The sequence below is a fragment of the Dermacentor andersoni genome, chromosome 6, assembly GCF_023375885.2.
Source record: "Dermacentor andersoni chromosome 6, qqDerAnde1_hic_scaffold, whole genome shotgun sequence".
NCBI lineage: Eukaryota > Metazoa > Arthropoda > Arachnida > Ixodida > Ixodidae > Dermacentor > Dermacentor andersoni.
The window spans coordinates 57,186,517-57,213,797 of NC_092819.1; the positions used below are offsets into that span (position 1 = coordinate 57,186,517).

General features: G+C 47.7%; 1 protein-coding gene across 9 annotated transcripts in view; it reads left to right on the plus strand.

Moving 5' to 3' along the window:
* sif (still life) overlaps positions 1 to 27,281 on the plus strand; it is a 305,006-nt gene that overhangs the window by 172,772 nt on the left and 104,953 nt on the right. For 7 of the 9 annotated variants that reach the window (XM_050171630.2, XM_055066570.1, XM_055066572.1 and 4 more), the window contains exons 10-12: positions 5,571 to 5,606; positions 12,463 to 12,570; positions 19,414 to 19,610. In XM_050171630.2, the coding sequence (XP_050027587.1) occupies positions 5,571 to 5,606; positions 12,463 to 12,570; positions 19,414 to 19,610 (341 nt within the window). The remainder of the gene's footprint in view (positions 1 to 5,570; positions 5,607 to 12,462; positions 12,571 to 19,413; positions 19,611 to 27,281) is intronic. The other 2 variants (XM_055066571.1, XM_055066573.1) reach the window with 1 other exon arrangement.

Here is a 27,281-nt window from a genome sequence, read left to right on the forward strand (position 1 = left end):
TTCCTTCTCGCTCGTCTTATTCTGGTGCTGCCGGCCCCGCACCGCGCTCTGCTGTTGCTTCTCGCGCTGCCACCGCAGCCGAGGAGGAGGAGAAGGAGGAGAAGGAGGAGGCTGATTTTCTCTTTCTCTCCTTTTCCCGGCGTACCTATCCGCGGTAAGCTGTGCTCGTTGGTCCGCGTCACTCTCGAGACCGCCGGATTTGTTGCCCGCTTCACAGGCAAGTGGCGTACGCAGCGGAACGAAGCGGTAGCTATAGTCACTCGTATTTTTTTTACTCTTTCTATTCGAGACGTGCTTGAGGCTTGAGAGGTCGCAGGGCTGGAAGCTTGGCGCGACGGGATGCGGAGGGTCGTGCCGTTGGGATCTCTTTGGATTTAGTTTGCTTGCGAGCTTACCGTGAACAGATTACGCCTGGCATATTTATCGTTGCGGCAGATTTAAAGAAAAAAAAAAAGGACGGAAACAAAGGAGATATGTGGGAGGGGAACGAATGCGCAGCGCTTCGAGATACCTAGAGGAACTGCATTTAAGGAAAGTGTATGGCTGGATTCTATTTCGACGTGTGATTGTGATGCACATACAGTGACAATCTGTCGATGATGAAGCAATATCGGCGCATCAACTTTCCTTGGCTCTTAACCAAATCACAAAGATTGTGGGCTACATATCTAACAGAGTCGATGTTGGCGGGACGGCGACATTTTGTCGAGGTATCCAGAAGGATGAATTAATAAAGTGCGCAAAATAACAACAGTCGAACCTTTTGTACTGTTGGAAGTGGTCTGTCGTCTTCGACAGACCACTGCAGTACTATAGTAATATAGTACTATAGTACACTGCCCGGCGACGACTTCTATAGGTATTGTAGTACTCAAGTACTACAATACTTATAGTACTGTAGTACTATAATATATAGTACTACAGTAAGTATTAAAGTATATAGTACTACAGTAAGTATTATAGTATATAGCACTACAGTAAGTACTGTAGTACTATATACTATAGTACTCCAGTATTATAGGCATTGCAGTACTTGACTACTACAATACCTATAGAAGTCATCGCCAGGCAGTGGCCCACTGAGCTCAGCAGTATCGTCGGCGCTGACAAACACCGTTAAAAGTGTCATATTGTAGGACACAGCGCAAGTCATCGTCTCTGCAGGACAGGTTACTGTCGTCATTGTCGTCGCTTACGAAACAAGTGGCGCCACCTTCTGAATTTCTTATGTTTTCAAGCTTTTAGTGATCGCTGCGAGCATGAGAGCGCACAAGCGTAAGTCGACTTATTCGAAGGGACATGCTTTCGCGTTCGAACTATGCGAGTTTTTTTCTTCTAAAGCCATGTGCAGTTTCTCACCGGGACTTTCCAGGCGTTCAAATCAAGAAGAAAAAAAAAAGGTTGAATTAACCGAAATCGAATTAATGGGAGTCGAGTGTAATACAAAGAGTTCAACGGTGTGGCATTCTTCTGGACGCAGTTACTTTCACCAAATTTAAACCAAAAGATTCAGAGAGAGAGAGAGAGAGAGAGAGCAGGAGAGACTGTCGTGCTTTACAACGACGCCTCTAACCCATTTCCGCTGAACACAGCCTCTCAAAGGGGCATTCGAATGATCTTCAAGCAACCGTTTTTCGGTCGTGGGTTGCGTAGATTGACGGTTAGAGGCATAACTGCAACAAGAATTGTCAGCCATATGGGTATGCAATTCAGTTATTCAGCCGAGAATTTTCGAAATACAAGATAAAAAAATACATGCCCTCAACTCAAAACTTCCCCGGTCTCCTTTTCTCATTCGTCTCGACCGCTCACGTAACCACTCGCTGCCGATGGCAAGACCTCGAATCGCCTACGTAGCGGAAGCTTGCGCTCTATGGTCTCATACACGTTCTATGTTCACGGATTCCGGTTGCTGGAGTGCGCTGATGGCGCCGTTACCACGGTAGCAAATTACCTTTACGCATTCTAGCACATTCTCATGGCTGCCACTACTGGTCGAGCGTCCTTGTGCTGGGCAACGTCTTTTTCATTCTTTCATAGCCTACGCAGGCAGTTTTGCACAACACCGCGAACAACAAAAGAAGGTGCGGCAACAACGGCCCACGGAGGTGCGAAACTTGCACCGCGTGATCAACATTCACGAGTGCATTAATAGCACGTGCAAAACTGGGCAACGAGGAGACAAGGCTGCTCGCCTGGGTTGCACGTGCGGGGAGAGAAGCCTTTGTGCGAACTTCTCGTTTGCGCACTTCACTATGACATAGAGCAATGCTCAGAGACCAGAATCGAAATACCAGCCAGTGCGTGTTAGTTACAGTGCCTTTTTTTTTTTACCGACCGTATGTATTTGCGTTAATATAACAAGTACAGCACGCGAAAATGAAACGAAATCGCAATTCGTCGCGTTTTTTTTTCTGCAGCGCAGTGGTTATTTTCAACGTTGTTTTTAACCAGTCATGGCCAAGTGAGTAGTAACGTAGGTGTTACTTATCCTGAGTACCACTTGATGATGATGCGGTCGGCAGCGATGTAGTTAGTTGCTTGTGTGAATTAAACATTAAATAGTTTGATAATGGTGGCTTTGACGTACGCTAGAAGCACCTCCAGCCGTCAGTCTACGCAGAATGCGTAGACTGACGGCTGGTGAATGCAGCATAAAGTTTCTAGAAAACGGAAGAATCGCGACCGTGAACGGGAATCGTCATTTTTATAGTCCGACACTTACACCTTGCTAGCCAAGCTGTGACGCTTCATCGGTTACGTCGAGACTTATCGATCGCCACCTTCGGAACATCCAGTACACAATCCTATGCATATGCCGTACGGTGGTAGATTAAACATCGTCATTTGAGGAGAAGCCGGAAACGTCGTTTTATAATGTTAATTTTGGCTTCCAGTTGATCTTTCAAAGGGGGAGAGGAGGGCACAAGAACACGTAAACTTGAAGCACACAGGCCTATCGTTAATGGAACGAAAAGGTGAAGTAAGGCAAGAAACACGAAAATTTCAGGATATACCTAGCTTGAGCGTAGCAAGTCACGGAGACGCAAAATTACTGGCGCTTTCGCCCCACCTAATGCCATCATAGCCGTTTGTTTTTATCTCTCCTTTCCAACTGCTCTTCCTTCTCGTGACCCAGGTCGACTCGCGAACGAGAAATCTCAAATGCGAAGCACGCACGTCTAGCACGCAGCAACGCCCAGCGCTGCAGCCTGCTCTGTATAGCGTGCATCGCTGTATGCGTCTTGCGCTCTGCGGTGAAGAGGCATTAGCGAGCGCCCGTTATTATGCCGGTGTGCCCGGGAAACCGTGACTCGTCGAGCGCTGACGGCGTCCGCCCTCTTGTGCCGGGCTCGTTCGATGCACTGAGCGTTGGCCTTGCTACTACCGCAAACACGACGTTAGTGCCCAGGGCTGTAGATTGGCGTGTTCTGGCCATTTATTTTTATTTGCTCGTTTCCTTACTCATCACTTTTTTGGGGCACTTTATTGCCTCCCGGTGTCCTCGCCGTCAATGTCTTCCCATTTATTGATGCACGCTTTGAGCGAGTGACAACCGTTACCTTGCTGGCTTTCCGAGCTTCCCTTCTGAGCCGCCGATGCAAATTGGCAGCGTCGGCTGGAGCGTTAGCTTTCCGACAAATTACCTATGACGCTAACACGGGTGACGGAACTATGATGAAGCATTTGAAAACGAGAGACGACAAAGGAAAGAAAGAAAGCACGCTGGGAAGGCGAAGGTTGCATGTGACATCCACTTTGATGGAACAGCTGCAGCGTCTTTGTGTTCTTTTCTGTTTTGTTTATTTCGTGTTTTGGAGGTCAGGTTACGGCTGTGGGAGTTTTTGGCAGCAGAGTTTGAGCAAGAACATAGGCCATGCATGGTATAAAATCGTCCACACGCAAATTGGAGAGCTTACGTTGACAGTGGGTGCATTTTAATACGTCCCGGAAAAAAAAAAGAGGGCTGTCTACCGTGACCTCTTCGACAGCTGCTTATGGAAATTGGAGCCGCGACTAGACACTGTTCGCCAACTGGCGTAGATTGCGTGCATGAAGTTAAAGCAGAGAGTTTTATGAATATATATATATATATATATATATATATATATATGGATATGAATGATTATATATAGCATATAAGCATTTGATAGTAAAGAAAGCAAGTTACGTTCACTTCGGGCTTTATTGATATTTGCATTAGCATATGATGCTCTGTAAATAACAAATCCTAACTGACTGCCAACAAATGACTGTTGTTCGACGGCTCGCGGACTTGTTTCTCGAAAGCGGTACAATTCATTTCATGCATTAGTGCATGAGAGGCACCGGATACTAATAACTGAGCGGCGCTCACAGTTAAATAAGTTTGACGCCTGATGCTTGTGATTAGGCCTCGAACGTAATGGTAAGTCAAGCGAATAGCCCTGGCTGCACTCCACTCCATGATGGTGATATCATTGTTAATCTCATGTACGGAAGCCCGTTTCTATAATAAAGCTTGAAATTACCGAAAAGGATATTGTAAAAGAGGCTAAATAACTATTGTTGAAGAAAAGTAACTTTTTCTGACAGGAAAAATGGAGGTCTTGTAGGTGATAAGATGTGCTCATCCTGCTGTAATGTGTAGCCCCGGAACTCACTATGACATTCCAGCAGACACATCTTACGTCCTCTCAAACACATAGCCACACTAAATTCTGCACGCTCATGCTGATCCTAATGATGACTTATTTCTTCAGCATCTTGCACATCGTCTCCTCATTCATATGATATACAAGAGAGATAATGCCATTGCTTTCGTCAAGTCTGCAAAAAAAAAATATATATATATATACCATGCGTGCGTCTCAGGCGTTAGAGTACAGCAACAATGCTACTGCTGCCTAAAAACAGGAACTACAAAGCTTGGTGATGGCGAACTTTTCTAACAAATAATGAAAGAAGAACATCCTGGTGTAAAATATTTGACAGTCACTTAAGTATTCTTGCATGTTTGAACGTGAAGGTATTAGAACTTGTCTAAGTTATCAGCTTAAATTAAAACTACAATTTAATCCACCTTAGTCTAATTTTGGGAATGGGCCACGGCGCCCCTCCGATGCTGTGGCTGTTCACCGTGGGATTTCACTGCGCGAACGGCAGCAGGTCCAGCGCTGGGAACGTGGCGTCATTACTTCGTCACGTCGGGTTTCTTGCCATCTGATGTTGATACCGGACGCTAGGTGGATGTTCCGCTTCATAGGGGCACATAAAGCTTCCGCCTTTAGAAAAATAGATAAAGCTGTGTTTATCGAATCTAACCACAATGCGTGAAACCGTTCAAGAGTTCGTCTGCCGGCTTAGAAAAAGGCGGTGTCTTGATTAGTCCGAGACCTTCATTTAGTGTTTCGCCAAGTTGTCTGTTATAAAGTCCACGTCGGAATTGGAAAGGGACATTACTTGGCGCGAGGGTGCGGCGAAAACGGCAACGTTGTTTTGTACACGCCGAAGATTGGGAACGCACCCAGAAAGAGACCTGTAGCCTTGCCTGGTCCGCGACTAATTCCGTGTCTTTCTGTCTCGTGTAGCTCCCGCCTACCGAAACAGGGAGAACATGGAAAAAGGTGCGTGAGTGAATCTGGCCATAACTCCTCCTCGCCTGCTTCGGCTTGCAGCTCTCTGCTCCTTACGCTCCTTTGCGCTCGGCACGCTCGCTCGACGTGTTTCTTTCCTCGATATTGGTGTTTGTTTTTGCATCGCCGCCACCTGCGTACTTTTTTGCTTTTGTTTTTTGCATTTGCGCATCATCACATACGCATGGGCCTGAATGCTTTTTTTGTTTTGGCTTTTTGCGGCAGAACTGCTGCTATTCAGGCTGAGATGGCAATTTGAACGATGTCTTCGTTGTTTTTGTAATACGGAGACAACGTGGCAGTTTACCAGAATTTGTCGGTAAACGATTTGATTGGCGTCTCAAGCTACTGCCGTCGTCATTACAGGAACCGCCGTGGTTGCTTAGTGGCTTAGGTGTTGCGCTGCTGAGCATGAAGTTGCGGGATCAAATCCCGGCCACGGCGGCTGCATTTCGACGTGGGCGAAATGCAAGAACACCCCTGTACTTTGATTTAAGTGCACGTTAAGGAAACCCCAGGTGGTCAAAATTATTACGGAGTCCTCCACTACGGCGTGCCGCATAATGAGGTCGTGTTTCTGGAACGAAAAAACTCCATAATTAAGTTAATTAAATTGTCGTTTCGTGGTCGACAAAGGAACGTGCTTTTTTTTAACAGACCTTACAGTACGTTCGGCGTATGGAGTATTGTTCTCGCAGGCGAGAGTTTCCTACCGACTGTGAAAGTGTCACTTATGATGTATCAACGCACAATTCTAAACAATTATACATTATTATCCCGTTGAGCAACATTAAATGGTTTAGCGAAGTGGACAAGTGGCTGTGATATCATGAAAGACATAATCTTTATAGATTAGATCACCTCACGAAGGTTTTTTTCCCTCGCTGATCGTTTTCACTGATCGGTTAAGGAGAAAGTTTATCAGTGTCTGTGAATCTGAACAACGCCATGGTTGCTTGATCGTTTTTAGCATTTATCGATGTCCTGTAGGGATGGGGTTGTGTTGGCGCTTCACATTTTTACGCCATGAAATATATGTATAGCACGCTCCAGCATATTGTCTTCTTTTTCTTTTTTCTTCATGCGTTGCGGAAGTTTTTCCAAGGCCCACAAATACGTTGTATCGTTCGATGGGAGGTTGCATGACGTACCACTTTTATCTTTTAATTACGTAATTTTTTTGCAGGCCACAAAATATGTCTGCAGTCGCGATGTCAGTCCAGTGGGCCAGTGTTTTTGTTGCAAAAATATTCGGTGACTGAGGAAGGTCAGACAAGGAAAGAAGAATACTAACTGCACAACTTCTCACACCTTATCTTAATTAATTGCCCTGGTAGCCATCTGTGAAGTCTTTAGGGTTCCTTCTCGTTGAACACTTATTTCCAGCAATAAGGTGGCGGTTGCGCTTCATTCCTCGGGTGTTGAGACCACTTTCCACCTGTTTAGTATGAGTTCCAAGGTGTTTTTTTAATTGGAATACTTCGAGAACAACGCGACCGGTAGAGTGAATTCTGTTCCGACAACAGCTCCTTTGGCGTTCCCACCGGCACAGCGCTCACACCTGCACACAGCCATTACACCCAGCTCGCCGCAACATGACACGTGCTTTCCACAGCGCCAGTGCTTCCACCGCACGTGGGTCAAAAGGCGATAGCCGCCGTTGAAAATTCGAGCGCACCGTTTTCGGCAAATATTTGGATGGTTAACTTGCAGATGGTTAACATGAACGGCGACGGCCGTTCATGTCGAACCGCAATTCAACTGCTTCTCATTTGCGTACGTTTGAGGAGACGCGGGTGCGATAAAAAATATATGGAGAGAGACTGCGCAGGGGGCTGCGCTAGGAGCCCGCGAAGCTGGTACAGCGGGATTGGTCAGTGCAGTGGATGAACTCAGTGCAGGTGAGGTGAGTTCGGTGCAGCAAAGGATACCAACAACCACGCACACATGCCCGCAGCTTAGCGGCCTTGGGGATCACACAGGAAGAACAGAATGGGCGTCCAATACTCAGCGTGCTGCGCGGGGATGCAGCGCTGTACGGAAACAGCTCGGTGAAAGGGGGCGCGTAAAGAAAGCGATGCGGAGAAATTGCGGAGGCCATTTATAAAAATACGGCAATTGAATCACAAGCCGACGGACGCACAGTGGAAGGCGGTGCAATATCTCGGAGGCAAAGCATGGCTAGCACCGTGCAGTGCGCTGCAACCGCGAACGCTGGTACTCGCGCCATGAAAGTACACAAGCAAAAGTAAAAAAAGAACACTAATCAAATACGAATTGCAGCCTGCCAAATCCTAACAGCGGGTCTAGGGAAGGGCGCAAGCAAGCCACGGACAGCTTCTCCCTGAGTAACTAAGCACGGGGTTTTCGCCCGCGTGTCAAGAGGCAGAAGGTTTGACAATCGTGCAAAGCGACACCACGCGAAGTCCAACAACCTGCCACTTTTCGCATCCTCAACGCTGCCCTGGGCTTGTTCGTTTTCGAAAGAGCCATCGCAGCACTCGCGTCACGGCTGGGCTTGCGAACTGCTCTAATGCGAACGAGAGCAGAGCCTCGTAGGCGGGGTGACGATTTGCGCTTTCGCCTGTTCGAGATGTCTGTTTGTGGGCTTGACCGTAAAGTAATCCGAACGACTCTGCCGAGCAATGATACAGTGCACCAGCACCGAAAGTATTTTTCCCATCGCATACAGTCTTTGGCAATCTGGTTACGCTTTTAGAAAGGGCGAATCTTTCGTACGACTCGTGTATGAGCGCGAGCTAATCTCTATACGCGGTCACCGGCTTGGATTCACCTACAGAAGCACACACACGCACACACACAGACACACACGTAAATAGGCGTATACACATACACCTGTCTGCTCATGAACTAGCACCGTTGTCGCAGACTCGTGTTTCGACCCGGCGCCAATAACTCGATTAGCTACCCCCTACGGACTCAGGTACGCGAACTGGTTTTCGCTGGAGGAGGGGGGAGAGGGGGCTTCTGAGTTCACCTCGCGAATTGTGCCTGCTGGAAAGAGGACCATTTTTTTTTTTTTTTTTTGCGCAGTGGGACCGTTTGCATTCACTGAACGCGAGCATAACATCGTTAAGTGAGCGCTCCAGTTCGAGTTTCCGTTCGCCCCTCCCCCCTCCCCCTCGCTACCTGCATCCCACTTTCCTCATTTTTTTTTGTTTCTCTTTGCAAATACGTTTCACCGCGAACACTATGCCGAGCTCTTTCCGCTTCGCCGCCCGCTAACCCTCGAGAGCTCGTCGGGTACCAGCGGCGTTTCACGGTGAGAGCACCCTTGGGAATGGAAACATTCGCTGGCTTATCGAGTTGTCGTACACTCCAATTTGCCGTGTTCTTTCTTTTTTCTTCTTCCTCTTTGCCTAAATAACTCGCGTAATTCCTTTTTTCAGTGTTTGCCCCCAGGGATAACTCTCTGCATTAGGTAAACCAGCGACCGCCAGGGCGCTCCACATAAGCGTTTTTACTCCAGAGATTGGTTTTTCGTTTTTTTTTCCTGCCTGCTGTTAAATATCTGAGCAATCAATAAGTTTCGCCTTCGTTTATTTGGTAGAACAGTGGCTGAAATTAGATCCTGGAATAAAATTAGACTTCTAGAAAAGTTTGAAGAGAAAAAGGCAAGATGGCCGCGTGGAAAAGCTGAAAACATGTGACTCTAAAACCTGGAGAATACCTAACGTGCAGTGTAACGCAGGAGATATATTCACAGGTGAGTTACTTTCAGAATAGAAATACACAAGAGACAACAAGTGCAGAGAAAAATGGAGACGAAAGATTCAATATGGATGGAACGAATCAATAAAGGAACATCTGTGGATAGAGCTTGAGGCCTCTCTTGTTCGACCAATGTCGGTCATAAGCCGTGAAGATAATAGTAAACGAAATGAAATTTCAGAGAAGGATGCTCTTTGTCTTGCAATAAGTATTGACACTTTTTTTTTCTGAAGCTGCACACGAACCATGTAGGGGATAAAGCTGTGGACGCTCTAGGCCGACGAAGTATGCGAAGTGAATGCTGTTATAATTAGAGATGTTATTTAATTAGAGAGCTGTTATATTATAATTAGTAAAGCGATGTTACAATTACAGAGCTGCCTTTCTGGTGGCAAAGCAGTTCCATTGCCATTGCGACCGCGAAATCCGGCCACCTTAGAATTTTGCAGAGGGAAGACTATGAAATCTGGTAAGAAGAAAAAAAAAAGGATTTCGGCTGGGCACAATGGAAAGTCAGTGAGTAAGTGTCCTTGCATTCTGTGTGTCTAAAGATAGGCCGGCTCCAGTAAGAATCTCATTAAGTAAAGAATTTCAGTAATTAACACAGCATGCGCTAACCCCAGTTCAAAGCGCGAGCAAGATGTGGAAAAGAAATTTACACACAGTTCGACACGTCGAGGTGTATTTGTCGTGATGGGCCGCCGTGTAACGCACGCCAGGAGTGCATCTAGGACGAATTGAATTGAGTTTATTTCCACATTGAATGGGGGAGAAGTCCGAACTAAAATTGAAAGTTTATTCATTTGACAGAGGAGGGACGTGAGTCCAAACGCCGTGTGAACTAGGATGACGGAGGAGGAACACCGCTTTACTCTCGCGTCATCTTACATGCACTTCCTAGCACAACATCACGTGGTGTTCTCGCAACTCGTCTTGTATACTCTTTCACGTGGCGTGGCGCGTGAGATGCTAAAGAGCAATGCCAGCACATATGTACTTAACGTACACTGCGATGTTTCTTCGAAGTATACATCCTGCTGTTCGCATTGCGCTTTTTTTTTTTTTTGCATGCGCGAAACCGCACACGAACGAACTTTTCTTGCCATCGCGCTACCTTTACGTCTAATGAACCACGTCTTGTAAGTTGGGGCTTTCGAAAAAATAAGGCGCTATTTGAGGTGTTCTATCACGTACGCGTCTTGGAGCGAGAACGTGCGTGACGACCACAATAGCGCAAGATATTTTCCTCGAGGGGACAATTCACCGCTAATCTGCCCCTTCGAAGATGGCTGACCTCGAGCTGCAAGCATTGTCGAAGCCTATGGCCGTGTATTAGCCACAAGCGAGGAAGGGACGGTAACAAACACGCGGGAGACTCCTGTCCCTGCTTGCAGCGCCAAGTTCGCCATCTTGTAAGGGTAAGACGAGCAGACGCCACCGCTCGTGGCATTTCCCATGCGGTACACTTCAAGCTATGCAGCCATGACGTGAGCAAATTTGGCTTAGTCATGGCTTCCATTTTAGATAAGGGCTCGCAACGTAACTTGATAAAAACCCGATTTGTGTTTGCGTATCCTGAACTTCCCAGGTTCAGAAGCATATAAGGGAAAACCTAGGTGAGAATTTGACGAAGTACTCCACCGCAAGGCGTTGGAAATGTTCCCGTAACTGTTCGTTAGAAAATAAAACGAAAGGAGTTAGAAATCAATTCGTGATTACTCTGTCACCGCCGACACATTTACGCATGGAAATTAGTGGTTACGTAGTCGCTCACTGCACAAACAAATCTACGCACTCACAACTTCTATCACGCAGCATTAGTGTTGTTTTTTGCGCGCTGTCGCGCCATCTTCGGCAAAGAAACCCCACCATTCAAAAGATCTACATTTAACGGTATTTCTCCGTGAGCACGTTTTTCACGAATTTATTTTGTTAGGCTAGGTGCTATCCCGCGACAATTTCATCGCCGTGAAGCGCCACATCTGATCATAGGGAAAGCCAACGAAAAACTTGAAGAAAGCACGCTTTTCCGAACTTATTCTGACCTTACCAGCAATATTTCAGGCACCGGTTAAGAAATTAACCGTGATCAAAGCTCTTGAAGGACTTGATTGAGAAGGTAATTTGTCACCCCAGCCGTAATCATTTCTGCACACTTTAAGCCCGTGAGGGCAATAGCCTTCAACCGAAAGACGCAAACACATTGGCACGCTTTCTCGAATCAGCAGGAGCGCGCTCCGCAAAAGGCGGCGTTGTGCAATGAAAAAAAAAAGAAGAAAAGAAAAAGAAGAAAGAAAGACCCACCGAACGCCTGAAGCGGTTTTCTGCCCTTCGACGGTTTTCGCGCGATCACTTGTGGCGTTGATTAACGAGCACTTGGAAAGAGAGAGAGAGCGATCTTCACGCCGTTTTATGATTACAACGAGCCGACAGCCGAGAAGCTTGTCGTCTCGTATAGCTCTACACGGCCCCGTTATCGCCTGCTCTGATCCACTCGGCGGTGCGATGAACGCCGACTGTCGCGGGAGATAAAAGAGAAAGCAAAGTGCGGCCGAACAGAAGCGAAAACACTGCAGCGGAGGGCGTCATGCGGAACCTACTGCCTCGTAAAGCTCGGTCGTTTCGGGGGACACTTTATTGCTTGTCTCGTCCACCGCGCGTGCCTCCTCCGGCCGAGTTCGTGCGTGTATGTGTGCGTATGTGAGCGCTCAACACGGGCGCGCGATCATCTTCTGCACCGTGTGCCTGTACGACTTTGCTGCTGCCGCTGCTTGTTCGATCATCCCTCCCCCCCCTCTTACTTTTCTCTCTCTCCATCGCTTCCTTCACCATGTGTTCGCTCGTGTCGTGGCTCGTCGCATGTGACACCGAAAACGGCGTCCTCGTCTGTCGCGCTCGACTGATCTCCGGCTTCCTTCTCCGGTCTTTCTCCCCCTTTTCCCCTTTCTTCTTCCCATCGTCCCTATACCGTTTGTCTCCGCCTGGTTTCCCGTTCGTCTTGGCGCTCTCCCGGAACCGTTCCACGACCGCCTGAATATACGGCGTCTATGCCACCGTGTCTGCCTGCCTGCCCGCCTGCGCTGCTGCCGGGACGCCACCTGTCTCGCCTCTCCAGTGGCACTGATGCGTGAAGTTCACGTGGAGCTGGAGGCGATTCGGAAAGAAGAACAGGCGCTCAAGACTCATCCCAACCTGCACGGATTCCGGGGACTGCTTGAACAGCGTGAGTGCAACGCCTCTGCTCTTCGAAGCTCTTGTTTATGTGTCACCTTGTGTACCCTGTGCCACGCGGAATGACGTATGGCTGCCATAAACTCGTACTTACTCAAGAAAAGGTATTTTACAGCGAAGCTGTATATGGCTAGCCGATTCGTCCGTCCGTCCGTCTGTCAGTCGGTCGCCTGTACGCCGAAAGCTCCTCCGGCGCAACCCCATACACACGCGCGCAGAGAGAGAGCGGGAGAGAAAGAGAGGCGCGTGATAAGCCAACACCACCTAGACAGCACAAGGCCTGTTTACTCCGATCCATGATGCCACGCCACGCTACCTGGCCCAAACTTTCTTTCGACAAGGCTGGCGTGATGAAAGCGGTAACGTCAAAATAACTGTTACCTACTTGGGAGCATCGCCATTCCATTGTCAATTAACTGGCAGTCGGGCCAGTTAATTTGACGTCATGTATCGGAGTGAAAAGGCCCTGTGCTATCTAGGTGGTGTTGAATTAGCTGCGCCAGTAGGGACGTCGTTACTCTCCGTCGCAGCCCAGTCCGCGCGCAGCAGTTTCTCTCCGGCTCCGAAATGGGTAGGCCACGCGTCATGCGTACTCCTGAGGAGCAGGCAGCTTTCGATCGGCCACGCCGTGAGCAGAAACGGGAACGAGCTTGTCTATACGCCGTGGAGAAGCTGCAGCCCGGGCACAAGAACAGGCTTGTGCAGCCGAGCGCAAACAGCAACTGCGTACAGAGAATCCGGCAGCCTACCAAGCCGTCTTCTTATGAACCGTAGGGATTAAACCAGTGATATAAAGACCGGAGCCGCACTTTTCAGCTTCGCTGTTTAACCATCTGTACGGAATGCTCGGGCGGTGATTCTTTTTTTTTTAGTATCCAGTTTTGTATTACCTGTTTTCTGGCGAAAGAAATTGCATCTGCCCTCCTTAGTAATAATTAAACAAAAAAAACATAACACGAAAGAATGCAAGAAAGTTAATGTGTAGTGTTTCCCTCATAATAGCCTGATAATCTAATAACGCTATACATATCAGCAGATATTTAAATTTTGGGCATACGTATCACCATTTACGGTATACCGGAATACCGGAAACACACATGTGAGTGGCAGTGCTGCGGGCGCCATCTTCTGACGCTGAATTCGATTGGAGCGCGCGCGAGACTCACTGGAATGACGGGCTATCGTGCTACTTGGCTACTCATGCATATCTCTCAGCACAAAACATGCAACATAATGTATAGTAACTCCTGTGTTTTTCGTCAGAGAGAAGTCGTGCGGGACAAGAACGTTTTTGGCGCTTTGTGACAAACAGAGTGCTACAAACAAGACGCTATTGTAGCTGGTTGTGGCCGTTCGTGTTTTCGGTGTTGCGGTATTTCGTGAAACTGGCGATACACATACAGACAGGGTAACACACTCTAATAGCATTCGAAAGGCTTCCGCTTGCGCATGCGTATTAACATGTACGGTATACCGCGCTACCTGAGACGCAGACGTGACCAGCCGCGTTGGTGGCTTCATCTTTTGGCGCAGCGTTTAACGAGAGAGGGCAATGAGCTGTTATCGCAGTGAGCAACAATATCCTACTTCGCTGCTGGTGTAGCGCATCGGTAGCGACGCAATAATTCTTTTTTTTTTTAGGATTCGTTTCGGCGACAACACCCACGTAAGGCAGGAAACATTTCTTTATCGCGTCACGTTAGACTAGACGACACAAGAGCACCTGCCTTGTTACTGCTGTCCACGTTTTCGGTAACCTGGTGTGCCGTGAAGTGTAATAAATATACGCAGCACCTAAAACCCGGATATTAGAACCGCGGCACACGAGAAAAGCGGCCATGTATGCAGCACGTGTCCATGAAAGGAGTGCTGATAATGTAGAGCAGATTGCGGAATTGTCAATTTGTCACGACGCGCTCGTTAATTTTGCAAGAGGGAAATCTCTCCGCGTCCCCACTTTCCAGTGCAGTGTACAGCGAGCACAGAGATCGAAATCTCGAATTCGTGTGGCTTTGAGGCAAATACCTGCGTTTAAAGAGAGAGAGAGAGAGAGAGAGAGAGGAGGGGCGGCAGTCGACCGCTTTCGGAAGCGAGCACTGGCAAGGCGGCAAACACGTGATAAACAGCTCCTCCCCCGCGTGCTCGCTTGTCCTGGCGTTTCCTTCCACCTGGGTTAGTGCGCGCAGGGCGGAACAGAGCAAGCGCGACATGCTTGCCTCAGTAAATCGGTGCAGCGTTCTGGAAGCTGGGATTCTTTTGTAAAAGGAGATGCGAATAGTGTATAAACTGCCTGCTGACTTCCACTAGGCTCATATGTTTTTCTGTACTCTAGTATTTGTTGCTGTTTAATATTTGTCGACAAGCGTCAAGGTAGGCTACATTAGGAGCCGGCTATCCCAAGCGGCAGTTAAAGTGTTCAGGCTACCCCACCCCTTATGTAGCACACACGCATGTACTCAGGCGCCCTCCTCCCCCTCAAATAAAATTAAAGCGCACATATAAGCGAGACAGAAAAGTAAAGCTATCAAACACGGGCGTCCCATATGCATCCGCGTTGAATAACAAATTGATGCTCTCAGTGTAATAAGAACACTTTATTACAGGCACACGCAAATGTCGAATGGACTTGTACCACTGTATAACAACTAATGACTGCCTTTATGGCAAAAGTGGCCACGAGGTCTATTTTTGAGGCCTGCTTATGGTTAGCTTTTAGATAATGGTCTGCATAATGTACAAATTGGTACGAACCTAGGCTGGCTAACCACTTTCTGTATATCTCAGAGAAGAAAACGTGCCTCAATTTTCCACGAGGAGCCGTTATATCCTTTTGCAATTGTTACTCCTGAAGCATTCGGATATCCTTCTTGCGAATATTAATGTTAGCTGTCTATAAAATGTGTAAACGTAAGCTATGCGGTCTGTACAGATAACTTATAAATAGTACTTATAATCCACGCCGCTGTCTAAAGGCGCTCTGTGGATTGTATGTCCGTAAAATCGATGACGTCGTTGGCTTTTTATGGATGTTACATATCGTGATTTTCCAGTTAAAATAATTTCTTCTCGCTAGTGCGTCTATGGCGTATGCACAAACATAGATCGTGGCAAATAAATCCTTTAAGACTTCCGTAGACCGTCTTATTAAGGCTGCACTCGCGAAGTTCGCGCACAAGGGCCATTCGTTATTGGCCTAACGCTTGGCTATCGCATCGATAGTTATCATATTTTGACAATTTCGTGGACGCATTCCATCCTTTGCGTTCTTTGTTGCTCCAACAAGCTTCGCCAACTCGCCACGCTTTATGAGGTTGCGCCCGCTTCGTAGAGCATCTTGCTGCACGGTTTTATTGTGACATAGAGCGCTAACCCGAGCGACTGGAACGCCACAGGGCAGCATGCAGCGTACCAGAAGCAATTTAGACTAAGCCTCGCTCTCCAGTCGCACTCTTAGAGGCGGACAGGCTGTTAATCAGCGGTACACGGACTTCGGGGTTTGCGGCGCCGGGCAACCTGCCGTAAATTAACGCACCCGCTGAGCTCACCTCGCGACAGGAGGGACGAGGTACACGGGGGGGGAGGGGCACCTCCTTTCTCGCCCCTTTCCTTTATTCCTTTCATCTCGTCACGTGACCACTTGGCCAGGCTTCTTTCCCGTCCGAAAACCCTCTTCCTATCCTACCGTCACTCTTCATCACTTTCTTTCCCTTTTCCCCTTAACATCCCCGGTCCTCCCTCCGTTTCACGCGTTCTTGCGTCAAGGAATCGCGATTCCGGGAAATACCCTGTGCACTCGGGCTGCACCAGTGCGGTGCAGCGTGGTTGTAGCTGCGCGCAAACGTCGCCTGTCGATAAGCTACTGAACCCAGAGGCCTTGTCGCGGGTTTCAAGGACGGTTTAGATAGGGAGAATATTCATACGCGGGCCCTCTGCCCTATGCTTGTGTGCGTTTGCGTATGAAGGACTCCCCAGGTCTATAGCGTTTTTATGGCCTTTGTCGGAATCGTGCGTTTCGCCAGGCGTGGGGCAGATGCTGACTCGGAGATTCGCCGGCCGTCTTTTTTAACCAAAATCGGTACGTTCAGTGAGTTCGCGGAAGAATTACAAGGGAGTCTAATCACTTAATGACAAGGGTACCGTAGTCGGCGACTGTGTCGCGATCCTTGATTATATAAGAAGAACAGCGAAATAAAGGAATTATATGTGAAAAGAATTAATAGACATACATTTCTGAAAAAAGCAAAACAAAACAGAAAACAACATTCAAGATAGTGTACGTCATCCTGAGCTCTTAAAGGTTGAAGAGTACGAGAGGTCTACGAAATCTGCGGGGATCGTACTCGCAACCTTACAAATCTCGTGTAGTACGAACTACGTAGACACTTGTATACATTCTTAAAGAAATCTTTAAAAAACGTATATTTAAAGAAATTCTACTAAGTCTTCGTAGGCTTCCTATAAACGAGTGTTAGTCGAGAAGTACGCACATTTGCGGTCGTAATTACGCAGACAGTCATGCCTACCATTAGTAGAAGCTTGCAGCATCGAGCATGCTTTGCGCTATGGATCAACTGATCAACTAGGTAAGAACTATAGCGATGCAAAGCAGCCCGTGAGCTCATGTATAGATTGTCTATAGACTGATGAAATGAACTTTGTCAATGCCAACCCGCCATCTGATTAGCTTCCGCCGCTGCTTCAGCGTTGCGCCATATTTACGAGACTGACTTTACTCGCGCTTTTAAAACTTTGTTTTTCCTTCCCTATTTTTTTCATCACTTCACTCCTGGCTTCGCTCAGGCCCGCAGGGAATGGCGCGTTTCCCGGTGGGGTCTTTGCGGTCGAATTCGCGTACGGCCCGCGGGGCGCAACCCCGGTTATATCTCCTGCTTTCAGAGCCGCTTATTCCGAGTTGGGCAATATGAGAGCGCAGCGCTCCATCTCTAACTCTTACCCTCCGTCTATCTGGCTCTGTTTATCTCTCTCTAGCATGTGTATCCGTGCGTGTGTTTGCATATATATATAGTGCGTGTGTGTGCGTATGTTAGTCCGTTGTGTATGCGCGTGTGCACAATTGGAATCAAACGTGAGAGCGTGCCCGTCACCGTAGCCCCGGCGACTGTAAAGCCGGCACCTTGCATATTGGCACGTTGTAAATTAAAGAAAGAGGGCCTGTAAACGGTCGGGCACGCAAGCTGCAGTGCACGGACGGACGCTCTTTTCGGCGCGCCAATAGGTGCTCACGTACGCGGGTCCGCGTCGTATGATTGTTAACCTGCGCGCGTTGCCCAAAGCGTGCCGCTCGAGTTTCCAGCGCTCACTGATGTCCGTAGTAAGCGGTCTTCGATTCTCGACAGTCAGCCGCCGCGTTTTGGTCTAATTGGAGCCGGCACATCGTCGGATGTTGTCGATTAGGTGGCTCCAGTTTGAGTTCTGCGACGAGAGCGGACTGCCGCCCGAGTCTGTTCTCCTGGCTACGGCTTCACGAAAACAAAATGCGACTGATTAGTACTTACTTCTGGTACTTGTTGGTTGCTCAACTTATGCGACATATTGAAGTTGCAGAATGCGCTTGCGCTCCCGCTTTCTGAACTTTTTTCTTTTTTAATTCGAATTGGGGCTCCATAGGGCTCGCAACAGTGCAGCGATCATTGTGGCGACGTCAGTGGCGTGCTCGTGAATGTTCTCATTCTTCTATGGTATCTTCTAAATCGAAGTTATAGCGTTGCAGCTAGGAATTTTTTCTTACTTTCTGTACAGTTTAGAGGTTACAACGATGCGAATGTTGCTTCGTAAACTCCAGTGTACTAAGACTCCAAAGTGAGCAAAGTTATACATTTGCGAAGCCTTACCGTGTCAACTACTAGAGTTATTGGCCGATTCCAGCGTTCTTCAGCTTGATTACTCACATTTTTCCGCTCTGATTTCTGACTAAAGCTACGGCGTATTTGATTATGGAATAGATAGACGACGTTTAATATTGCCACGGGGCATTTTACTGGCCTGTGCATGAAAGCGCAAGAATGGGCTTCATTAGGAATAGTTACCTCTGATTGTCTCACCGCGGTTGCACGTGTCCCACACACGAGTGCTTGTCTTTCCAGTAAGGAATTAGTAGGCGTTCGTAAAAGCCAGTCCTAATGCAGCACGCATTGCGTTTCTTCTAATCGCTATGTCGTCGAACGTGATTTTACTTGGACTGCGTTAAACTGGCTAGATCGCAGACCATTTTTAGAGACAAAGGTTCCTGGTCCATGGCGTCATGCTTCGCAGACTTGCAAAGCAATGCGGGCATTACTACAGTTTACGAAATCGACTTGCCTCAGTGATCGATTGTAGGTGCGATGGGCGGCAGCTCCGCGTGTTCACGCTGCTAGTGCCTCTCTTCCTCTCATTCCCCCCGCTCTCTCTCTCTCTCCTTTCCTTCTTTTCATCCTTTAACCCTCTTTTCCTTGCGTAGGGTATCGAACCGACGCGCTACTGCTTGACATCGCTACCCTTCTTTTCTCTCCTCCTCCTCCTCCTCCTACTACTACTACTACCACTACTACATCCGAAGGGTGGAGACCTGGTCTAGTTGGTAGATGTTCATGGTGTTGAAGGTCAAACACTACTACTACTACTACCACCACTACTGCAGGAGGACGGACAGAGTGACTAGTTGACTAATATTCATGGTACTGAAGTGGCCAAACGCTACCACTACTGCTACTACTTCTTCTACTAGTCATGTTTAGACTGTACCAGTGCCAACGATTCCTTGACGGGAAATGGCATTATCCGTGTCCCATCGTATGGCTCTCCCTGTGTCCCCCCCTCCCCCAACATGGCGCAGGGCTGGCCGCGTCCTCGGGGAGACCCAGCAGCGCGGGCCCGTCTCTGAGTGCCGGCGGGTCGCTGTCGTCCAGGCGGAGCACGCTGCTGTCGCAGGCCGGCACGGCGTCCTCGCTCAGCGTCGAGAGCAACCACGCCCTCTTTCCGCAGGCGTCGCTGGAGAGCACCGACTCGCGCGTCTACCTCACCTCGTCCGAGGTACGTCGCCGACCCGACCCCGTGCCTGCCTGCCCCCCCTATTTCTTCTTCCACAGGGTTTTCGGGAACCATTACTAGCGCAAACTTGGAGCGTGTGTCTACGGTAGTTGAAACTGCGGTGGCCCCGTACAGAATAGGAGTCATGGAATGTACTGAACGAATGTGTGTGCAACTTCGTCTTTCTGGCTTTAAAAAAAAGGCGCTGTGACTTTGCAGATTTATCTTTTTTTTTTACGAAACTATTGCGTAATCAATGAAACGCTGCCCCAATGATTGGGCATATGGACTTGTAACAAACCTGTTGCCTTAATCCATTTATTAAAAAAACATGATTACTTGTAAATTTAGAGAGATAAAACTTGACACACAACACCACAAGAGCGCCGTAAGCCACACACATGACGTTCAGGCATGTCCATGTAGCACCCGTAATTTCTATAGTAGCTAAACAAGTGCAGCGCAGTAGCTCTCTCTCTAGTGATTTTTGTAGAAAACTCTACTCTTTCACGTCAGCTTCTTGCACTCTCGCAGTGACGTTCAACAGCAATACGAACAACCTGGGAATGAAAGCACCTACTGCCTCCGACGTCACCTGCAGTGAAACACGCTCCTTGGTGTCGGCGTAGCAAGCGATTCAACATTGTTCCTTATGGCGAAGTAGTCAGAGCACACTTTGATATCTGAGCAGTCTTAAGCTTAGTCTTGGCTGATAACACCGGATGTCACGCAGCAAATGACTGTAGATGGGAACTGGCAAAGTGCAAGAGCCCGCCATTTCGAAAGTCTGGGAGTTTAAAAGTTCGGAAGAGGCCTTCATCCACAGGGACCTTGAGAAGTAGGAGAAGGCGTAGTAGTTCTGCGGAAACCCGCAAGGTGGAGAGAAGTAAGGAATAAAGGCAAAAGCAGACATCCACCCGTTCGTAGCGATTGCTACAAAGGAAACCCACACGGGTTCCTCGTAAGGAAAGCCTCATAGTTGAAGAAAAATTCGTTCTGGTCCGGGACACGAACCCGGGACCACCGCCTTTCCGGGGCAGCCGCTCTGCCATCTGAGCTAACCAGGCGGCTAGCAGATGGCAGGGCGAAGTCGAATTTGCCGACAACACGAAGCAAAGGCATGAGTTTGACGTAGTAGTTCTGCGGAAACGCGCAAGGTGGAGAGAAGGCTTTGAAGACTATGAGGCTTTCCTTTCGAGGAACCCGGGTGGGTTTCCTTTGTAGCAATTGCTACGAACGGGTGGATGTGTGATTTTCCCTTTATTCCGTAGAAGTAGAAGAAGACGTAGAATAAGGAGAACAAGAAGGAGGAGAAGGAGGAGGAGAAGGAGGAAAAGAAGAAGAGGAAATGTCACGCGCTATCGAAGAGGGAAATCCAATCCAAAAGCCTGTCCTGTCGTATGTGTTTCTCGGTGCTAGTCTGTGTTGCGCCGTTTATTTATCCGGAAGTCTGAGACGCCAAATAGCTGAGACCAAAATTATGTTTAGGAAGAAGAAGCAGAACGATGCTTCAGATGTGCCGGTTTGTATTCCGTTCCAGAAACGCTTTCAGCGTCGTCCGGCAAATCGCCGCGTCGTGCAACCAGCCCAGAGAAACCTCATGTGCGTCGCAAAGACAGTTTCAGGCTGGCGTTGCGCAGTCTAACCTCCATTTTGATGGTGCATTTACAGATGTGCTGTCATAGCACGTTTCATGAATTGAACCGAAGATGTGAAATTGTCATTCTTCGACTCATTGACAGCTCCCATTGACATTTCAAAAGAAAAAAAAATGCCAGGATGTACATGAAGCCATCGTAGTCAAGCGTAAGTGAATATACGTTTGAACTATTAGCGTCAATTGTGACATTGCAAATGAGCTCTTTATTTTCGTCTGTATGGAAAGAAGGAAATAATAATAATAATAATAATAATATCAAGATGCTTGGAGTAGTTCCATTACCAATTCGCCCAAGAAACAACTTGCCTATATCATGTTTTTTGCACGTGTGTACTTGCTTGTCTCTCATTCTCTTCCTGTTATTTTTGTTCACAATAACTCCCTTCGAGTGTGTTAAACCGTCTGGTGGTGGGAAGCGCCTTTGCCGAGGCCGCTCGAAAGGCGAAACAGGCCTTGACGTAATGCCGTACTTACGACGCTCGCTAAACGAGCCGTGCTCGCTCCGAGTTTCGGTAACTTCGCAGTCTCGAGTCTTGTTGCTGCGCTTTAGGGTAAGCTGTGAGCGATGAGACTCCAGAGACTTCCTTACTCAACCGCGGAGTCAGACGCGTGGCGCACTTTTAGAGCCGCTGTTGCACCGCGAACGAAGAGCGTGCTTCACCTCTGGCTCCCACTGCATCGCAATGAAGCAAACTTTCTCCCACACGTTGGGATTGAAGTTTATTCGCGCAGCAGACTCGTACGTCTTAGGGTAATAAACAACACCTGACTCGCTCATTAAAGCGGAACTTACACGAAACGCGCTTACGACGTATTTTAGGCGTCCGGTTTGCCCCGGCCGTTGGCGCGATAACTACGCGGTCGTCATGGTGCCGAAATGCGCGTCCCATATGGCACCCGCTCCATTCGGTAAACGCGTGGAACGCATTTCGGCCTGTATGCTTTAGCATCGTCATCACGCGGCGTGGAATAAGGGTGGGCTCGTGCCAGAAGACACCGGATGCGGCATGGCGAGACGCGCCTTCCATGTGTTTGACAAGATAGGAATACTATGAAGCAACAATTTATTAACCAAGCTCATCTTAACATTTATCTTCAGTGTACCTATGAAGCCTGTGTGACAAATACGGTTTTCTTCAGACGAGTGACCTGTTCTCCAACTTGGCGCTGTGGTGGCGGTTTCAATAGTTCTCTCAGTTTTTGTTGCGTGCGTCATTAGCGCATGAATAATAAATACAGGAGTAACGGAATGTCTCAGCCACGTCTGAGCATCTGGGAACATGCTCAGACTGTCGATAACAAAGAATTGTTCGACACTTGCGGAGTTTCAGACGGGAAGCTGCAAGCAAGACAATAGACGGAAGGAAGAACAGGAAAAGAAGGTTTACCTCGTCCCGCAAACCGAACATTCGCCGCGTTTTTGTGCTAATGAGCTGTAAATTTCCCCTTTTAGACACAATCTGAAGTTTTGGAATGATTCGCAGGTAATAAGTTTTGCGAAAGAACCACCAGTTCGGGTTTGTTACGCCGTCGTGAATTCTTTGCAGGGCCATGTTTTCTTGAGCCGCACTTAAACCGCAATTTGTTTTAAAATTGCGGATCTTATTTCTCGCCAAAAATTTAGTCGTACGCAATATGTTTGTATTCGGTCGATAAGGTTGTAAGGATGTTGTGCTGACCTGCTCTTCTCGTTACAAAAGGCGCGGTCGTCAGTCTGTAGCCGGGAAAAATTAACAAATTAGAGAAAGAAAGAAATTTGTGGATGCCTTTATTTTTGGTACATGAATGAGAAAGTAAAATTCTTAACTGAGCTTAACGCACAATCCTTTGTCTTCGCGTTTGTCTACGTTATGGAGTTAGTGGACCTGATTCACTGGACAGAAGCCGTATATGCGAGCGTCCGTATGGAAAGGCACAATGAAGAAAAAATAGAAACTAAAGGCTTTTCGCATACAAGTGAGGCTCAAAGGACTTTGGTTTTAAGATTAATTTATCTATTGAAAACGACGCTACTAATGTACGCGCGCTTTTTCTCGTGAGTCATTCAAGAACGTTGACGAACTTGCGCTGATAACGCGTAGATACAATCATTCTCGGTTTGTTCTCTCCGGCGCCAATATTTGGCATCATCTTGGATGGACTCGGCGAATGGTGCTTCTTTCCTGCGAGATTTCGGTACACGCTTTCGCGTTAGTTTATTTTTTCGCCTTCATTCAAGCTTTCTTTTATTGCGAGAATACACATATAACACTCCAGAAGCTTCAGACAAGAGTCTTCACGAACCAGTGCAAATCCTTCGTGCAACTTGCCATCCTAAGTTAAATTTTGCGTGATTACACGTCTCACAGGCACAGGTCACGCACGAGATTTAGACAGGAGGCTTTGCAGCGATCGCAAAAAAGCGACGCATAACTTCCTGTCGCGAGTGAAAAAGTTTTCGCGAGTAAACATCTCGGAGGCACACATGACACTTGGCAGGCTTCACACAAGACGTTTTACGAAGAAGAGGATGGAAACATTAAGTGTAACTCGCTATCGAAAGGGACAAATCGAATCGACGAACAAGTGGGACGCAAAGGGAGAATGAGGAAAATTGCGAAAGCTTCCACACGTAGTCAGCACGAGTAAGCGGGCACAACCGGCTCGAATGGAATGCCCCGCGGCGTTTGCCATCGCCTTCATTTCTTTCTCGCCAGTCAGCGTGTCAGACTCTCGTGCCTACGAACGTGAGAACGTACGCGAACAGCCTTTCCTCCGAGTACGTCGCCTCTGATGGTTTTGCTTCTCGGTCGACTTCGCCACCGCAGGTTTCGCCACGCTCGATAATCCAGCGATATATACTTGTTCTTTTTTTTTCTCTGTCTCTCCCCAGCTCGCTGTTTTTCTCGATTCACAACGACATTTCACACTCGGTTCGAAGCATCGCCGCCCATTTTACTTTTTTTCCGTCTCTCAAATTTTATCTTCACGCCTTCGCGCCTCGTTGCCTGTGGTCCAAATTCACACTCGTTTCCCCGAGGGCCTCTGTATTTTTGTGTGTTACACTTATTCCTTTCTCAGCTTACGATCTGCCGGCCTATCAGCGCGTGCCTTTTTTTTCCCTCGGCGCAGAGAATTTTCTCCTGACGTCATTAGAATTTCAGGCCCGCGGCTGAGTTCGGAATGCTTCCGTCACTTCATTTTTTTTTTGCTGTATTGTTTTATCGTCCTAAAGAAAGCGCATGCAGGCTCGAAGAAAAAAAAAAAAAGAAGCAGGGAGGCGCGTAGGTGGTTCTTTTTCTCTTTCTTTGCCATCTTTTCTTGCTTCTCGCCACACACGGTTTGTTTTATCCTACAAGACGTCAGACTGCTCGGAAGGCTTTTGTTATTCCACTCACCTCCCCTTGCCCTCTCTCCCGTTTCTTCGCCTACTTTCTGAGTGCTTATTACCCCGATTCAGTCTCCTCCTACTCCTTCCCCTACTCATTGTTCTTTCCGGAGTCTGCGTCTGCTGTGCTCTTCAGAATAAAAAATGCGCGAGAAAGCCTGGTTGGCCTAAGCAAAGCGCGTTCGGAAGGAATTTCGGTTGGGCGCCGGTTCGTAAACAAGGCATTTTTCCTTTTTTTTCTCTCTCCTTTCCCAACCCCTCTAGCTTTCTTGTCTTAGTGTTATACTTGTCGCTAACGTATCTCCCATTAAAGCATGTGTTTCTGAGATGCGGTTTTCTTTTTCTAGCTCCTCTTGTTACAGTTTGAAGCGTGGAAGATGAAGAAGGAAGAGGGAAGTGACGACGTCGAAAACTATAGATGGCACCTGTGTAGATTGAACGGAGGTATAAGCTGTGGCATGATTATGCTAATTCTTTTGTTGCTCGGCGTTCGTTCTGATTCAAACACAGGTGGGGAAAACAAGTAGGGAGGAATAAAGAGAGGGGAGAAAAGGCGAGGGGGGGGGGGGGCTTCGTCTGTCGTCGTTGGAAAAAAATCGCTGCAGCGAACCGCCGGTGGCTTGTGGAATGGCCTGCATGGTTTTTGCTTTTAGTCCCGATTGAGCTGCTGCTTGGCCCAGTGGAGATTTCGCTGCGTTTCTCGGGATGGTGAATTTTTCTCGCATGCAAGAGAGAGAGAGAGAGGGAGGGGGGAGCCTTTCAGATTTTCTGTGTTTTCGTGCTTTTGGTTCTTGACGCCCTCTCGTTTGCGTTCAGGCTTTGTTGCTGGCCGCTGTTGCACTTCGCCGCGGTCTATTCCTCTTTTGTTGCCTAGCAACTGTGCCAGCTCTGCCGATGTTTAGACACGGAGTAGTGGGCCTATAGTTTTTGTTAAGGAATGCTAAAGCGCGGATGTTCGTAAAGGCTTCTGGGTTTGGAGAATGGAGCCGCTAGTGAGCTACAGCGTCAATGGCTCTTTTCGTTGGGACTTGATATAGACCGCGATGGGGTATTTCTTGCAGTTTATGGGGTACAAGCAAGCGGATGCTTATTTTTCCACTTTATAATTCTTTGAGCTCGTGAAGGCTTCGTTGTAATTCCAAGCAAAAGCTTGTGAAGTGTGCTGTTGGGATATGAGTAAATTCAGTTCGTGCGCTTTGGCAAAATTGAAGCGAAATTAGTACATTGCAGGCATACGATGGTGTCAGCAGGCGCAAGACAAAGGTAATAGCAGATCACTGGGAGAGAGGCCTTCGTCTTGCAGTGGACATAGATAGAAGGATGGCGAATGTAGAATGAGTATTTTGTGAGTCCATTTCTAGGTCAGGCGTAATTGCGGTACTAAAAACATAGTAACGATAATAGTGTCATTTTTACTCCTTCTTTTTTTCTGTCCCTCATTTGCTTGTTTTACTTTAATATCTATCCTTTTAGTAGTTCAAATCGCCGACTGGTCGGCAGCACACGTGATAAGCTTTTGTATCACGCTAGTGTGGACTGCAAGGACATTCTGTAAATAATGAAGGATTAAGTGCAACAGACTGCATGCGGGTAAGATGCGTACATACTTGCGAAGAAAATAATTCAATTAAGGTTATTACCTTACATATACATGCGGGTAGCTATTTATCGCAAATTTTTAAATCCAGCCTTAAATTTAAAGTGTTAAGGGAGATTTAGAATTGAGGTCCGTGGTTTGGCGGCCTTTTCTCTCTTTCAGGTTCGCTTTAATCTTGTCAGCGTAAGGCTCTATTCGGATAGCGGGCTGCCGGCACAAAGCTTCTTCGTAACCTAAAGCAAATCCCTTAATCAGGGGCCGCTCAGACTAATTACCAGAGGTAACGAAATCCACACCGCTATATCTAGAGTGTTCACGATGCACTTAGGCAACGCTTCAAATGAAGTAACGGAATGAGCCGATCGCAATGCCTTTAAGAGCACGCATGGCGAATCACACATTAGACCGAGTTCTCCGAGCAGTTCTTCGGCTGACCAACGCTGGCAATGTTTTCAATTAATTATGCACGACCGTTTTCTCCCGAAATACCCGTCTAGCGAGCGCTCGTTTTGGCTCGATTATGTACCTGCCTGCTTTCCACACCGCGTTTAAGGCGTTCTCGCTTTAATGCGATTTCCGAGAAATCGTGGCCTTCAATTACCAACCTTGTCGTGTTTCGCCTTTGGGCACTCTTCGCTTTATTTAACGCTGGATCCGCGTGTAGATCAACGCAAACGGCACGTGCATGCTCTTGCGAACACCGCGGTTTGCAGGTTGGCGTTCTAAACTCGCTTAATTCGATTTCTCACGAACGCAGACAAAGCAGTCGAAATTGCTATGGATATTGATAAAACGAAGTATTGAAGTTTCCGAGTGACGATGTTACTTTGCGCTACGGTACGGTGAACGTCGCAGCGCTTTAGGAACGAAGAGAATGCTAAGGACACCTTATCGCTGGAGTAAACGTATGTCGCGTTTTTAAAACTCCAGTTGATGTATATTTGACGCTCCTTGGTAGCGTGCCGTTGGTGTCGAAAACTGACGTAGCACGCGATCTGAGAAAACATTGAATTTTGAGCTACTGTGCAATCGTCTCCTGAACACAGTGAG